The 15,469-nt window shown below is 39.1% G+C and overlaps 1 protein-coding gene across 4 annotated transcripts; it reads right to left on the bottom strand.

Moving 5' to 3' along the window:
* Positions 1-1,618: 1,618 nt before the first annotated feature.
* asb14a (ankyrin repeat and SOCS box containing 14a) lies at positions 1,619-10,572 on the bottom strand. Of its 4 annotated transcripts, XM_036559396.1 has the most exons (11): positions 10,450-10,571; positions 10,074-10,080; positions 9,793-9,976; positions 9,619-9,671; positions 9,409-9,540; positions 7,969-8,127; positions 5,995-6,240; positions 4,775-4,946; positions 3,653-4,196; positions 2,671-2,824; positions 1,633-2,105 (listed from the first exon to the last, which is right to left on the bottom strand). In XM_036559396.1, exons 3-11 carry the CDS (start codon positions 9,918-9,920, stop codon positions 1,927-1,929), a joined length of 1,767 nt encoding a protein of 588 aa, XP_036415289.1. In that variant the 5' UTR covers positions 9,921-9,976; positions 10,074-10,080; positions 10,450-10,571; the 3' UTR covers positions 1,633-1,926. The 4 variants fall into 4 exon arrangements, with proteins under 4 accessions (XP_036415286.1, XP_036415289.1, XP_036415288.1 ...); XM_036559393.1 differs by having other exon boundaries at positions 1,619-2,105; positions 9,793-10,080; positions 10,450-10,572; XM_036559395.1 differs by lacking the exon at positions 10,074-10,080 and having other exon boundaries at positions 9,793-10,073; positions 10,450-10,572.
* Positions 10,573-15,469: the final 4,897 nt, after the last annotated feature.

The raw sequence follows: 15,469 nt of genomic DNA, 5'->3' as shown, positions 1-15,469 counted from the left end.
TTCCGCCGTTTCTTTGGCTTTCATTGGGGGAGACTTGTGACGACGAGTCACAGCATCAACCTTTTAATAAAATAAAAGCCTTTTTATTTTCTCACTGCAGAAATTTTGATTTAAAAAATGTCATTATTTGGTAAACGCAATGTGTCCTTTTATCGTGTTATTGTGTTCTTTATTGGTGGAAACGTTTTATTTTTAGCTTATTTTTTAAACTTACTATAATTAGTTAAAGTTATGTCCCATAATGTGCATGAAAATCTGGTACTGAAACCTATTTACCCTCTTGGCCATGCTGTTAGAGTTATTAGAAATGGTTTTGATGATTTCCAGGTTATCACAGGGCTGATTTTCCACTGCTTTTGGCAGGGTGAATTTTGGTAACAGAGCTGCACACAACTTGGAACATGAGTGTATAATTAAAATAAAAAAATCAATAAATATATGTCACGTAAATTGTATGTCGTATGTCATATAAACTGCAGTCTTACAGTAAAAAACTATTTAAAATAAAAACACTGATGTATTCAGACCTCAGATATTATGTTATCATAGGTTTAAATCCCATCACATTAATAGAGATAGTAAGAAGCTAAATATATACAAAATCATAATTTATTAGGTAATTTCTATCCCAATAAATAAAATAACATTTTTTTTTTGGTAAAAAATTTAATAATTTGGTAAACACACCAATTGTTAAATACACTAGTGCTAGACAGGTTGACCTGACTGGAGATAGAAGAAGTATAACCATCTTCAAGCAATAGTGTTACTACTTCAGTAATATATTGACTCAAGCAGTAAGTAAGAATCAACTACCACCTTGAGGAAAGTGTCAGGCCCAAAAAGTCCTGAGCTACCCATAAAACTGCCTAAAAACAGTTACCTAAAAACAGTGGAACTTCTTAAAGGAGAATTCCACCACTTTTTCAAAACTTCTGCTTATTTTAAATGTGGAAATGAAACAAAGTCATTCAGAGTGGTTTGATTGGAAAGCTTCACTCTGGGGAAACTTGCTGACTTCTTTACAGTACTGGTGACAGAAACCAGGGCTTGTGATGTCTACAAAACAATATTAGCCATTTTATTTACTATCCAAAATGACCGGTGAACCTACAGAGGTTATGTATGTAACATCGATAATGCCAAATTAGTGGTTAATCTGAAAACATTAGTCAGGCATCAGGTAACGCATTTGTAGGCAATTCTTTTGATAACTTTCTGTGTGGGAGCTTTCAGAGGCACTAAACTCTTCAGACGTCTGGTTCCTATCACCACCACTGTGAACAATTCTGACTTGGTTTCTCTAAAACAGAGCATTTCCCATCAAACCACTCCGAATGACTATATTTACATCTAAACAATATATTTAAAAAAGAATTTCCTTTTAATACAGTCAGTCAATATCTATCAACATGGGACCTAAAGCTTGTGAGGTGTTGTTCTTCTCTTTTTCTTCTTCTCTAAAAGAATTAAGAACAAGACATGAATGACTAAAATGGAATTTCCTCAAAAACTTGACTGCTTCTTGCACAACAAATTTAGGAATAATTCATTTTTGCTCTCAGGATGCCCACTCTTCATATTAAGGTTAAAACACAAACCACACAGTGACACCAAACATGAGCAGACTTTTTATTTTTCCAAAGTTGCGAAATTAACAACACACAACTTCGCTAGGTACAAAACATATACATACAAACATTTATGTCATTAATTCAGCAAAGCTGTTTAACAATTTGCAACATAAACATCCTGATTTAATAGAAAGTGGATGTCAATGAAGTTTGAGTTTGAGTTTGTACTAACAGCCAGGCTAAATCAATCACTCAGTCAAAGCAATCACTCACTCATTTCACTCATTTGTAAGAACAGAGAACAGTCCATTCCAGCCTGTCACTCTTAACTGTGATTTGTTTTATAGCTATGTCACTTAGACTGACCTTGGCACTTCTGACCATAGAGGTCATACTCTTTGTATAAGATGTATTCCTTCAGGCGGTTTGGTAGAGGCAGGAAGCTCATGAAGACCGGGGCCCTGAGGCGCAGACGGCCCAAGCAACGCCTGATCTTCAGCCGGCAGAGGTGCTGCAAGGAGCGGGCGTTCTCTAAAGGATGATATGATATGCGGAACAATTCATAAGTGTTTGGACAACAGCACCATTTTTTGTTGTTTTGACTTCGTAATCAGGCAATTTGAGGTTGAAGTGAAACAATGACTATGAGATTAAAGTTATAACTTGGTTAAAAATAAAATGTACAAAATTGTCCCCTTACCCTGAATGTAATCAGTCAGCCAAGCAGTGTTTGGCATCCTAAGGATGCTAATTGGTCTCCATAAACTTCCATTACTTGTTAGCTACATTGGGCTTTTAGCTCCAATACAAAATAAAACTGATCAACTATATTAAAATATTTGTGGAAATTAGATTTTTTGGGGGGGGGTTATCGCTTTAAAATTTCTACACATCTATGCTGAATGAAATTCAGGTATTTCAAGCACTTTCAGAGAACAAAAGTACAATAAAACTCTTTAGTAAGTAAAATGTGAAACTGTATGTCTACCCAGGTTCAGGCTCATGCACTGCTAACAGTGACTCAAAAATACCATAAGCATACTTTAATACACAGGTTCAAGGTTAGACAAATGAGTAAATCTGTTGTGCTGCTCACCTTGAATCTTACAGATTTCTGGCCACTGTTTCTGCTCCATCAGAGTTGCCTTCATTTTGGAGCAGAACTTGACATGATCGACATAATCTAACATGATGCGCACTGTATTTCCAGCAAGATGCTTCAGCCAGCTGACAGAAATCACTTCACAGAACTGCAGGGTAGAAATGAGTGAAAGAAAGCAATAATCAAACACATGTCCGGTGGCAGTATAAAGGAAAACGTTGCACACACAAAATACTAAAAAAATGTATTTAGTTGTCGCAGCTTCTGTGTAACTTTGTCTATGCTTTTTTTCTCAGACACTAAAAAATTAATACCAATACTTAATAGCCATTTTATTAAACTAAATAAATGAGGAGTGGTCTCTGATTTTTGTTTAGTACTATTTGTGGTGGAAACATTTTATTAGTAGCTCATTTTTATTTTTATATATGTATAAGTAACTTTTTTGTGTTTTAATGAAAAAAAATATGATTTGGTGTGTGTACAGCTGTTCACAGCTGTGTTTGCTTGTCATGTACTGGCTATTATTTTGAAGTTATGCTCAAAATGAGCTACAATTGTCACCAACAAAACAGTCACTACCAAAACATTTGGTAAAAGTTTTGGAGGTATTTTATTGTGTTGGTAGAGAAATTAATTTGTTCATTCAATGTTCAATCATTTACTTTTATTAAAATAAACGTAAGTCAGGCATAAAGTCACTCAAAGCAAAATGATTTTAGTCTAAGGTCTGTGTATGTTAAAAGTGCAAAATAGTTTTTTTTTAACCTTGATTTTGAACTAATTTGGTAGAATGATCCATATAACACATACACCAGTGTTGTGTATTATTTTATTACATTTTTTCTTGATTTATTTTATATTGTGTACATGAATGCCATTATCATTCATGGTGATAGTAAAGGTATTCTATTGGAGGTTATAGGTTATTTATTGGAGGTCTATCTCATTAGACAAACAGCATTTTGACTCTCACCGTGGTGTCCTTAATGACGGAAGTGGTCCAGCCCTCATAATCATTTGGCACATGTGATTTATCCCCGTACGGGCAGTCGAAGCAGCACAGCACATCATAGCCGTAGTTAAAGAGCATCCTCAGCATAATCTCATCTTTTAAGGCGTACTGCAGAGCGGAGGGGAAGTGTGTGGTGTTCACCCTGCAGAAGTAGTTGACGTTGGCGCCGTACCTCAGCAGAGTGTCTATCAGCTCGTAGTTGCCCAGGCGCAGCGCCACCTGAAGGCACTTGACTGGGTCCTGATTGGGCATGGCTCCGGCCTCCAGCAGCAACCTGGTGGAGCGCAGGTCCTCGTTGCACACGGCGAAGTACAGGGCCGACTTGCGCTGGTCGTCGTAATTGCGACGCACCCAGGGGTACAGCATGAAGTTGGGATCGTAGTCGGCGTCTAGCAGCATCTGCAGGCACTGGAAGTGTCCACCAGCAGCCGCAGAGTGAAGAGGGCTCATCCCGCTCTCATCCACGGCCTCCCAGGTGGTCACAGGGATTAGCAGAGCCAAAGCTCTAATGAAAGAAAAACAAAAAAGAGTTACATCTAGTGGAGAATGTACTTCTATAAGCACTTTCAACATCTGTGAAATGCATTAATTGGAGGTTTATTCTGAGGTAGCTAACCCCCTCTAGATTCGCCATGTAATAAATGCCATGACATGCCTCTGCTTCATGTATGTTTGACCACTTCTCACTTGTACCCCCTTGAAACAAGTGAGGAAATCCTGTCAAAATAGCAGATTCTAAATTTTCAGTCGATTGTAAACAGGGGGAACCATCCTTCACAGTTTTGGCCACATTTTTATCATTTTTTGACATAAAAAAGGTGAAAAGCAGAAGTGCAAACCTGTCAATGTAGAATGTGAACCTAAATGTAAACACTATTATTGACACCAGTATGTAATAAACCTGTTTCATTACATTTCAAAAATTAAGTAATGTAAATTGACTGTATAACAAAACAACAACAATAACAGTAGGCCTTTAGGAGTCAAAGAAGTTGAATATTGACTGCCTGAAGTACCACCATTTGCCAAAGGACCACCACTATCGGATTTAGGAACCAAGTGATGGTCAGAAATCTGTCTTACTTCAGATGTCCGCGGTGGGCCACTCTGTGAATGGGCAGGTGGCCAGTGTGTTTAGGTACATTGGCATCTGCACCATACTCCAGCAGCACAGAAATGACATCGGGGTTCCCGGAGGCAGATGCCTCAAAAAGGATAGTAGCGCTGTCCTGAGCCTGTGACATCACATCAGCACCTGCAGGTCAAATACAACTACTATTACATCCAATAATATGACTATAAAATATAACTATATTCTTGGTAGAGATGGCACAATACTACATTTTCTTTACCAACACTAAAACTGAGTATTGATGGATACCTTTGCCAATCTGGTATTTTTCTATAAGCTATAAAATTTAATATTTTACATAATATTTGTATATTTACATACCATGCTCAAACTGCTCAAACACTCTATCATGTTGCATTATCAGGTGGCTACTGATCTAATGTTCTAATGTGACATACTTCACTTTGCATTTTATGGCACTACAAGTAATGATGTACTATTTCAGGCTATATTTCTGACAAAATTAGATTAAATTCATCAATTCTACTGATATTGGCCCAGGACCACAGATCCACCACCATACTTCACCATGGGAAAGTACCATCTATACCATCTATAGAGATGGTACGGATCGGGTCCCATCTCTATAATGGCTATAAGTAAAAGGTTAACGAGCCTTACTGTTGAACCCCGACCGGAAATGTACAATTATTAGACACTTAGTGCCTCTTTTGTCTGGTAACTAATTGCTGAGTCCTTAAATTGTTTTGGTGTGCTTAGTAGTAATTATAGTATTTTACCTAAAACCCCAAAACAAGCAAAAGTTCCTTGAAAAAAAATATATTTAGCTTTGAATTGGTTCCTTAAAGCACCCTATGTATTTCAAAACTTTGACAGATTGATAGTTTCTTCAAGGAACCTTCTCAGAGATGTAGCTTCTCAGAAAACTGCCTTTTTAAAAAAGCGTTCCTGAAGGTTCTCTTAAGAGTTCTACCAGTGTGGTAAGCTGAGCCTCAAGAGTACCTTGACTTTTACAGAGCACTCTCTAATCTGAGTAATGTTTCTCTTAAAACAGGCCTTGAAAACACTGTGTAATAGGACTTCATTCATATGCAAATTAATGCAAATTCCACTCTTGGCTTTTGTTTATGAGCTGCACAGCTTTCTTAGGTATCTCACGCACAAACTCAGAGATGGTGTACTGTTCTTCTTTGCAACACTTGTTTCTGACCTTTGCGGAGAAGGGCTTGCACTATCTCCAGGTGTCCAGCTTGTGCGGCCAGGGCCAGCGGAGTGAGGCCATAGGCGCTCCTGGGGTCAGGGTCAGCTCCTGATTTAAGCAGCAAGTTCACAATGTCAGTCAAGCCCAGGCGGGCAGCCTCGTGGAGTGCCGTCCTACGGTTGGCCCCCTCATGGTTCACGCGGACGTTGAAGAAAAGAAGGAGCTTCACCATGTCATAGTGGTTGTTTCTTATAGCTGTGGAAATGAAAGGATATGGTGAAGAAAAGGACAAGTGAAGTCAATCTCTTAAAGCACAAAATCACATGTACACAGATTTTACCCTTACCCCAAATGCAGTCAATCATGTTTGGGGTCCAAAGTGCACTGGAGGTATTAGGCTAATGTAGCTAAGTAATAGAAGCTTATAACTACTTATAAGTCAGTATTGTGTAAACTGCATGCTAATCAAAAGCTTGCTTTATGTCGAGATATGGTTTTTGATACTGTATGACGTACTCTTAACTACAGGAATGAACAAAATATGTTGCATCCTGACAGCTGCCAAAAAATAATTTTGCATTTTGCAAAATTATTTTGTATGTACACACATACATACACTCATGCTTCTAAATTATGTATGTGGTGGTCAGGTGGGATGGGTGTAGGTGGGATGGGAAATTGGTAGGTGGAGGGTAAAGGGATTGTACAATATGTTTGTTGATATATGTATATACAGTGCCCTCCATAACTATCGGCACCCCTGATAATCATGAGCAAAAGCAGCGAAAATCTAACCTTTTTTAAGGTATAATGACTATAAAAAAAGTAAATCTTGTCATAAAAAAATATTTTTCTTAAATCCATGTGTGCCACAATTATTGGCACACCTAACAATTCTTAGGAGTGAAATCTAACTGAAGTATATTCTCATTCACTGATTCACTGGGGAATGTACATGAGATAAAACACAGGCCAAATTTCCTCAGTCATCCTCCACTATGAGAAAGACCATATAAAAGAGCAGTTATGTGCAACAAAAGGTTTTTGAGCTGCACAAATCAGAAAACGGTTACAAGAAAATAGCTAAACCATTGAAAATGCCCATTTCTACTTCCAGGTCAATAATCAAGAAGTTTAAAACAACTGGAGATGTTAAGAATCTGTCGGGAAAAGGATGTATGTCTATACTGACCCCACGCACACTGAGGAGGATGGTTTGAGTGGACAAAGAATCTCCAGGAATCACAGATGGGGAATTACAGAAATGACTTAGGTCTCGGGGTCAGAACGTCTCCCAAACTACAATCAAACACCACCTATAGAACCACAAGTTGTTTTGGGGGGTTATCAGAGGAAAGACTCTGCTGTCAAGGACCAACAAACTCAAGGGCCAAACGTTACTGGAACTGTCAGTGGGACCGTGTTTTCTGGTCAGATGAGACCAAAATAGAAATTTTTGGCAACGAACATTAGAGGTAAGTTTGGTGTGGACACAAAGATAGCCATGCAGAAAAGTATCACATCCCCAGTGTGATGAATGGTGGTGGCTCTGTGATACTGTGAGGCTGTTTTTCTTCCAAAAGCCCTGAACAATTCATTTGGATGCATGGTATCAAAGACTCCATTAAATACCAGCAGAAATGGCTGGCCACCCCAGTCCCCTGATCTAAACCCCTGATCTAAAAGGGACTCCACCGAATTTGTGAAAAAAAAAAGTATTTTGTTTGTTTTGTTCAAAAGCTAGGACAGAGCAAAAACGTGGAGCGCCTGGTGGTTCCCATGGAGCACTATATTAAAGTTATACATTGTGAAACAATGTGAATGTGACTAGCATTAAAAGTGCATTGGGACCAATCAGTCTAATAACTTTGCATAATGTTAACTGGCATTTTACTAACTTTCCTTCATTATTATTCATTAATTCACGTTGCTTTAAAGTGACAATCCCTTCAAAGTATAACTCAGAGTAACTATTTTACTGACCGATGACAAGAGGTGTCTCCTCTTCACCATCCAGGCAATCTGGACTGCTCCCATTGTCCAACAGATAGCAGACATTGTTCAGGAGACCCTTCTCAACGGCCAAGAAGAGGGCTGTCTTACCCCGAAAAGTTTTCCTATGCTTAGCGTCTGGAGGAGATGCTGTAGTAAAGCAGACAGAGCCAAAACGAGTCAGAGAAACTTCGGAAGTGTTAGCATAACTACTACTTAAAACTTTGGAATCACCAGTCGTTATAATAATGTTCTGAAAGTTTGTAATCACCTGTTGTTTTAATAATTATTATTTTATTCGAGAATAACTCACATAATAATGTAGATTGACGTATTATAAACAGGCACTAGAAATGATTTTTAGATGTTTCATTCAATATTTTAACAAAGGTCGACAAACATTTATGCTGTAATGATATGTTATAATTATTTATAATTATTTACATTAATCTGTCTTGAGGTTTGATCACCACTTTCCAAATTAGGTATTCCGCATTTTAATTTTATTATAGCTTAATTCAAATTGCTGTAGCTTTCACAGTCATGAGTTTTTTGGTTTCTTACAAATTATTTTATCTACATATTAGAAATATGTTAAGGATCCATTATGTATTAACTTTATCTATGTATTAGAGATATTTTAAGGATCCATTATGTATTAGCTATATCTATATCAATATCCAGTAAATCATTTTAGATCCATTTTGTGAATATATCTGTATGATTTAATATTATTGAAAACAATGATTTCAAACTATAGCTGAACTCTGTGTATGTTTAAAGACCTGAAATACTCCAAAAACTTTGTAGACACCTGCTCATCCAGTGTTCCTTCTGAAATCAGGGGCATTAATAAAGACTTTGCCCCCCTCTTTGCTGTAGTAACAGCTTCTACTCTTTGGAGAATGTTGGAACATTGCTGTGAGGATTTGATTGCAGACAGGCACAAGTGCACTATGAGGTCAGGTGCTGATGATGGATGGTCAGTTCTGGATCACTCCAACTCATCCCAAAGGTATTGGATGGAGCTTTATCACTCCAGAGAAAGCAGTACCACTGCTCCACAGCACTTAGGCCCAATGTAGGGGGGCTTTATACCCCTCTAGCTGATGCTTACCATTGTGGATTGTGACCTTAGGCTCATGTGCGGCTGCTCCAGAGTGTCCAATTCTATTGGTCAATGCTAAGGAGATTATACTATTATATTATAAGCTGTGTGTCAGAATTTAATGCCCACGTCAGTAATGGGTGCACCTTAAAGTAGCTGAATTCACTAATGAGAAGTGTCAGAATACTTTTGGATGTATGGTGTATTAAATGACTTGCGTCATTGCGTGGTTGCATTAAATGAATATGGGCAAATCCTGAGCCAAATTGCCATACTGCAGGTAAGTAGAGATCAATGAAAGAACAGGTGATGTCATTCCAGACCTTTGAAAGTGATCTCCAGTATGAACTGGTTGTTCTGCATGGCAGCCTCGTGTAAGGGAATATGGCCGGTATTGTCCTCCTCAGAGAAAGCATCCTGATGAGCTGTGAGCTTGTGGAGCGCAGCCTCATCACCTGACACGCAACACAAACCCACTCAGTAGATAGTATGAGTAATTATTGCAGAAAGACACTTTCTCCAAAGATTCTCACCTCGATTGATGGCCCTGGAGATTTTGTCCCTCTCTGGACTAGTCTGTAAAATCCTATGAACAAGCATTTAGCATTTTAACGCAAACAGACAATTAACTATTCAAAAACAATTGCAAATAGTTATCACTGTCAATTAGCAAACAGATGACACAATTACTCCATTTGAAAATCTACCTGCGTCTGTCTTCAGAAATGATGTCCTTAAACTCGATCTGTTTACTGTTTGTCAGAATGCTCTGTTCTATCATGTACTGGGCTGCCACATCCTCGTCAAAAACCCCTTCTGATGTCTCAAAATCCATACTGGCGTCTCGAATTCCAGCCAACAGTGGTCAGTCAGCCCTCTGCAGTGAGAATCCTAATGCCAAAACACCTTCTCCACTTTCAACAAAGAGATCACCTGACCAGTCGACATGCATGCCATCCAACTTCAAAACCATGTGCTTCCTTCTTACCTGGAAACTTCAAAATTAGGCAAACAGGTTGAAAAGAAGTGTGAAATGGACATTTAGTTGCATCTCTGAATGTGTTTTAGTTATTTACTCCCTTTTTTCTTTCAGTCTTTACAATTTAGTATAACAATTCAGCATAAAACTATAGGGATGTACAGAAAATGAGATATAAACATAGTTTAAGATAGTATTAAGATTATATGCTAGCAATGATACCCTATAGCACAGAGGTTCAATAGCTTTTTACCCAACAGTAAACATGCTTAGATTCACAAAGTAAACAAGCATCCATAAAACACAGCTTTAAGACCCACTTTAATACTTTGCATTAGCAGAGGTTGTTCATTGGCCAACGCCTGCAAAATAAACTAGTACTCACCTACTTCATGCAACTGTCATCAGTGGCGATCCACAATGACGAATGTTTATATTAACCTAAAAAGCACTACTCCTATCATGACCCACAACATGCTTTGGGGGCTGACTCCTGCATGCTAGGTTATTTATGTCATGGCCCTGCTATAAATATCTGATCACGGGACAGACCAAGGCCGCTTGTGTGGACCTGGCCCAGTGATCTCTCTTCCCAGCTCCTCAGAATGGGCTCCTGTGGCCAAGAAGAATGATTAAGTTACACTGCATCAGTGCAAAGGCTTCACCATTTACTGTTCGAACAGCAGGTTCAACCAGCAGCCTCTACCCTACTAAAAATAAAGGTTTCATTTGCAGTGATGCAATAGATACTAGATACTAAACACTTTTGGCTAAAAAATAATGTCTAAGCAAGTGAAAACCTGAAATCTAGCCTATATATCTGATATTTCGCATTATGATACTATTTTAAGAATACTATGTGATTATTTAACCTGTTTGTTTACAGTTTTACCCGTCATAAGTCATGTTATGTGGTAAAAGTGTCTTGTTCCATTGGCAGTTTCACAACTTTCTTTGGATAAAATGACTTCAAACAAGTACAAATATATAGATAAAGGTTAAATGATCTTGTAATGGTTTACAAGAATCTCACAATGAGAAATATAAGATATATTAGTTAATTTTAAGATGTTTTCAATCACTCAAATATCAGTTTTTGCAGTGTGAAGAACCCTTCTTGATTCTTAAAATAACTATTTGTGTAAACGGGAACAGACATGGAAAAACAATTGTTTTCAAGAGGAGTTCAAAAACACACTTCAGCCTCAAATGGATATAATAAGAGATGTTATTGGACAAGCCACAAAGATCGAACAAAGAGAAATATACACCAGACCTCTACAACAAAGATATCAGTTGCCCAGGCACTTTTGTTGATGTCAGCAACAGAGAAGAACCCTTACCATGTGTTTCTGTTGGTTCCTGATAGTTTTATATTTATGTGTTTTGGCCTTTTTAATGGGTTGATATCACAGTGTGAAGGATCCTAATAGTTTAACAGGTGACTAAGGTTGATTCTAAAAGCCTTTGACTTTGTCAACCACATAAAATTAACAAATGTCCTCAGGAAAATGGGAATACCAGAGCAAATCATTGTTCTAATGAGCAACACTGATCAACTGATCAAGCCAGACTCATGACAGAAAATGGACTCGTTCCGCATCGGCAAAGGAGTTAGACAAGGCTGCATACTCACTATACTTGTTAAACCTGTATGCTAAACATACAATAAGAAAGGCGGGACTGCATGAAGATGATTGAAGATTCAAGACTGGTGGAAGAAACATAAGTTGCTATGCACTTAACTCTCACTGGGGAAAATCACAAAGACCTAAAGGCCTGTGTAAAGAATGATGAAGAACCAAGTGAATTTAATATGAAGTAAGCAAAGGTTCTGAAAACAGGAAAGACTGCTAACTTTACTTAACTTGATGGTAAAGATGTAGACATGGTGGGTCGCTTTTGCCTATTTGGATCAATTATAAACAACAAGGAACGCAGCTGGATGTTCATATTACCCAACAAATGTAAATTACTGCAGTGAATATAATTCAGGCCGATCTTCAACCGTGTCCAATTATGGCTTCGCTGTGCATTTTTCTATGCAAAGCATATCAGAGCCATAGTACTAGTATCTTAAACATATTATGTAGCCCTAGTTCTTATGAAAGGCAGCATGTTTATAGACAGTCAAGAACCATGAACCATGAGTAACTCTCTCAGAGAAGGTGAGCCTGGTAGCTACCAGATGTTTGGCCATGAACACCATGCAGCTGGGTGAAGGTCACTGAGAGTGAGTGGTTTAATGGATGGCTTGTGTTGATATAGCTGCTGGAGGCTGGCCTCAGGCTGTCAGAGTGCTCTCAGCTATCCTCGGGCACCTCTGGGAAAAAGAATCCCTAAGCATGTGATGGACAGACCGTTGAAATGGCTTCTGAAAGGTTGAAAGGCCATTCGTTTTTTACCTTCTGACCACTAGATGGCAGTGTCAAATGTATTGCAAGATGAGAACACTCTTGGCACCTGGATGAATGAAGGTTCTACCTCCAGCAGATACACATAATACACATTTATACTAAAACCAAATCTATAATGCCATCCTCTAAGGCATATGAGGCCTCAAAGGATACCATGTTATTGTTATATGGGTTTGTAATGTCTGAGGGTGCAGTAGAACAATCTCACTGTGTGAAATAGGTTAATCCCAAATGTCTATTACTCCAGGCTTTTGGCAAGGGGTGAAAAAGACATAAATATGGAGTCCAGCTGTTCAGAGATGATTGAATTATAGTTCAGGTCAAACTAGGCCACCACTAGCCTCCAACCAGCTTGTATTACATTTCTCATCATTTTTTTTTTATCTTACCTCGCGTGTTCCTGCTCTAATCTCCTGTGAATCCTCTTACACCCCACCATTTCATTTGTCTTTTTGGACCATTCTGCTTCTCTGCATATGTGTGTCTTCACCAGTGTCTCAGTTGGGTCTTGCAAACCCATTACAAACAGATGTTTTATGGCAATAAGCAGTATGGAAGTGTCTGTCAGTTACTGCATCACTAAGTATTTAAAGTAAGGAATTTTATGTTTTAGGCTGGGGCTGTTAGGGGCATCCTTCTTCATGAGGTTTGGCCCATTTAAGGTGGAACGAGAAAATTCAAACAAGAAGCTAGTTCTTCTATTCTTTGAAGGCATATGATTACCTAAATGTAACTAAAGCCCAGCAGTGAGGTTGCTGAACTGCAGACTGGCAGAGCAGCGCTAGTGGCCTGTTAATGAAGTAATGTTCTTTTTTATTTGAGGGTCCCATTGTGACCATTGGGTCCCAGGTGACACTCGAAAACAAGGGGTAGGGGTAAACATGAGAAATGGGATTGGGCCTTAGAGTCCCATCTTAAAGAGCAACCATCTAAAAGCCTTGTCTATTGTTCTGACAATTTTAAGATACCAAATAAGCTGTTTAAACATGCAGTTTGCATAGTGCTAATAGGTGGGTAAGCCTCTACTCCTTGTTAGCTACATTAGCCTCATAGCACCAGCGCAAAACTCAAGTAAACTTCAGACTCCAACCATGTCTTGGCTGATCAACTACATTTGGGGTAAGTGGAAAATGTGTAATTTTGTAACAGGTTGTATCAACACAAAAGTGAAAAATGTCCTCGTCTTCATTTACATGATGTGATTCCCTTCTACTAGACATGCTATAACCAGACAAAAAGACACACAACCCTGCTCAGCTGGCCCAAAGCTGAACTCAGTGAGGGCAGCGTTTGTGATTATTCCAGTCTGACTGCTGAGGCTGAGGCTACAGCTCAGTGACCCACTGAGTGTGATATTGAACACGCCAGCATTGCTGCACAGGGACCACAACGTAGACGTTATTCCAGTCTAGCTGACTGTTATTCTAGAAACAAATTAAATCGATATTTGGGCCTATGCAAAAAAGTTACTCTTCATATAAGACCTACTTTCAGTTAATAAAAAATGTCATTTGCTTGTTTACTCATATTTTTATGTATTAAACAAGATGATGCTCCCTTCTTCAGTGGTCAGGACCCCCATGGACCCTCACAGCGCAGGTACTATTTGGGTGGTGGATCATTCTCAGCACTGCAGTAACACTGATGTGGTGGTGGTGTGTTAGTGTGTGTTGCGCTGGACTGAGCGGATCAGACACAGCAGTGCTGCTGGAGTTTTTAAACACTGTGTCCACTCACTGTCCAGTCTATTAGACACTCCTACCTTGTAGATGTAAAGTCAGAGACGATAGCTCATCTGCTGCTGCACAGTTTGTGTCGGTCATCCTCTAGTCCTTCATCAGTGGTCACAGGACGCTGCCCACAGGACGCTGTTGGCTGGATATTTTTGGTTGGTGGACTATTCTCAGTCCAGCAGTGACAGTGCGGTGTTTAAAAACTCCAGCAGCACTGCTGTGTCTGATCCACTCAGACCAGTGCAACACATCCTAACACAATACCACCACATCAGTGTTACTGCAGTGCTGAGAATGATCCACCACCCAAATAGTACCTGCACTGTGAGGGTCAATTACAGCAGTTACACCACTGCCACTGAGCCTGTGGAATCTGTTTAATGGTGAACAAGTGGGCTGCTGCTGGTCAAAGAACAGTTAAACATCTCAGTACAATTGCATAATTCCATTAAATTGTATTACTGCCTTTACATACTGTCCCCTTTCAAATCTCATTGCTTTGATGTTTGGTGGCCCATATTCTGAGAAATGGAGAAACCCTTGGCAGGCAGTGGGAAAATCATGGCTATTAATGTGCACGAAGTGCAATGAATGCAATCAAGCAGACGACTGCCTTTTCACACCCATGTGCACTCGATGTGTAATGTTCCAGAAACAGCAGCTGCCCCTGAAACAGCGAAACCCAAAAAGTTGAACACAGTCCAAACAAACAAGGTCTATTAACTCAACATCCTGTTTACAACAGTGGATAATAAGGCTACATGATATAATCATGCACTCCATTCTAAAGAAACATCACCAAGTCAGAGTTTTAAATGGTTATGAATGCGCTGCTTGATGCCTGACACATCGTTTTACAATAGTTTTGAGGCAATATTTTGGTCTAAAACAGTGGTCACCAACCCTTCTACTGGAGATCGACCTTTCAGCAAGGTTTTACCTTCAACCCAAATCTAACAAACCTCCTTCAGCTAATCAACGAAGCAACAATTAGATAGATCGGGTGGGGTTGATTAGAGTTGGAGCTGAGATCTGCAGGAAGAAATCTCCCAAGCAGTAGCGTTGGTGACCATTGGCGGTAAATAGGTGCATGCAGGGCGTTGTACACTCAGAAAAAAGGTACTAAACTGTCACTGGGGTGGGACCCTCAAGGGTACATCTCAGTACCTTTAGTCAGGGAACATAACTGTACCATAATCCAGTGCAATGATATTTTCTAAGCTGTACTGACTCCACACACCCCATCTTGTCTCCA

This window comes from Colossoma macropomum, unplaced genomic scaffold (assembly GCF_904425465.1).
Source record: "Colossoma macropomum unplaced genomic scaffold, Colossoma_macropomum, whole genome shotgun sequence".
NCBI lineage: Eukaryota > Metazoa > Chordata > Actinopteri > Characiformes > Serrasalmidae > Colossoma > Colossoma macropomum.
This window is presented reverse-complemented; position numbering and strand designations above follow the sequence as displayed.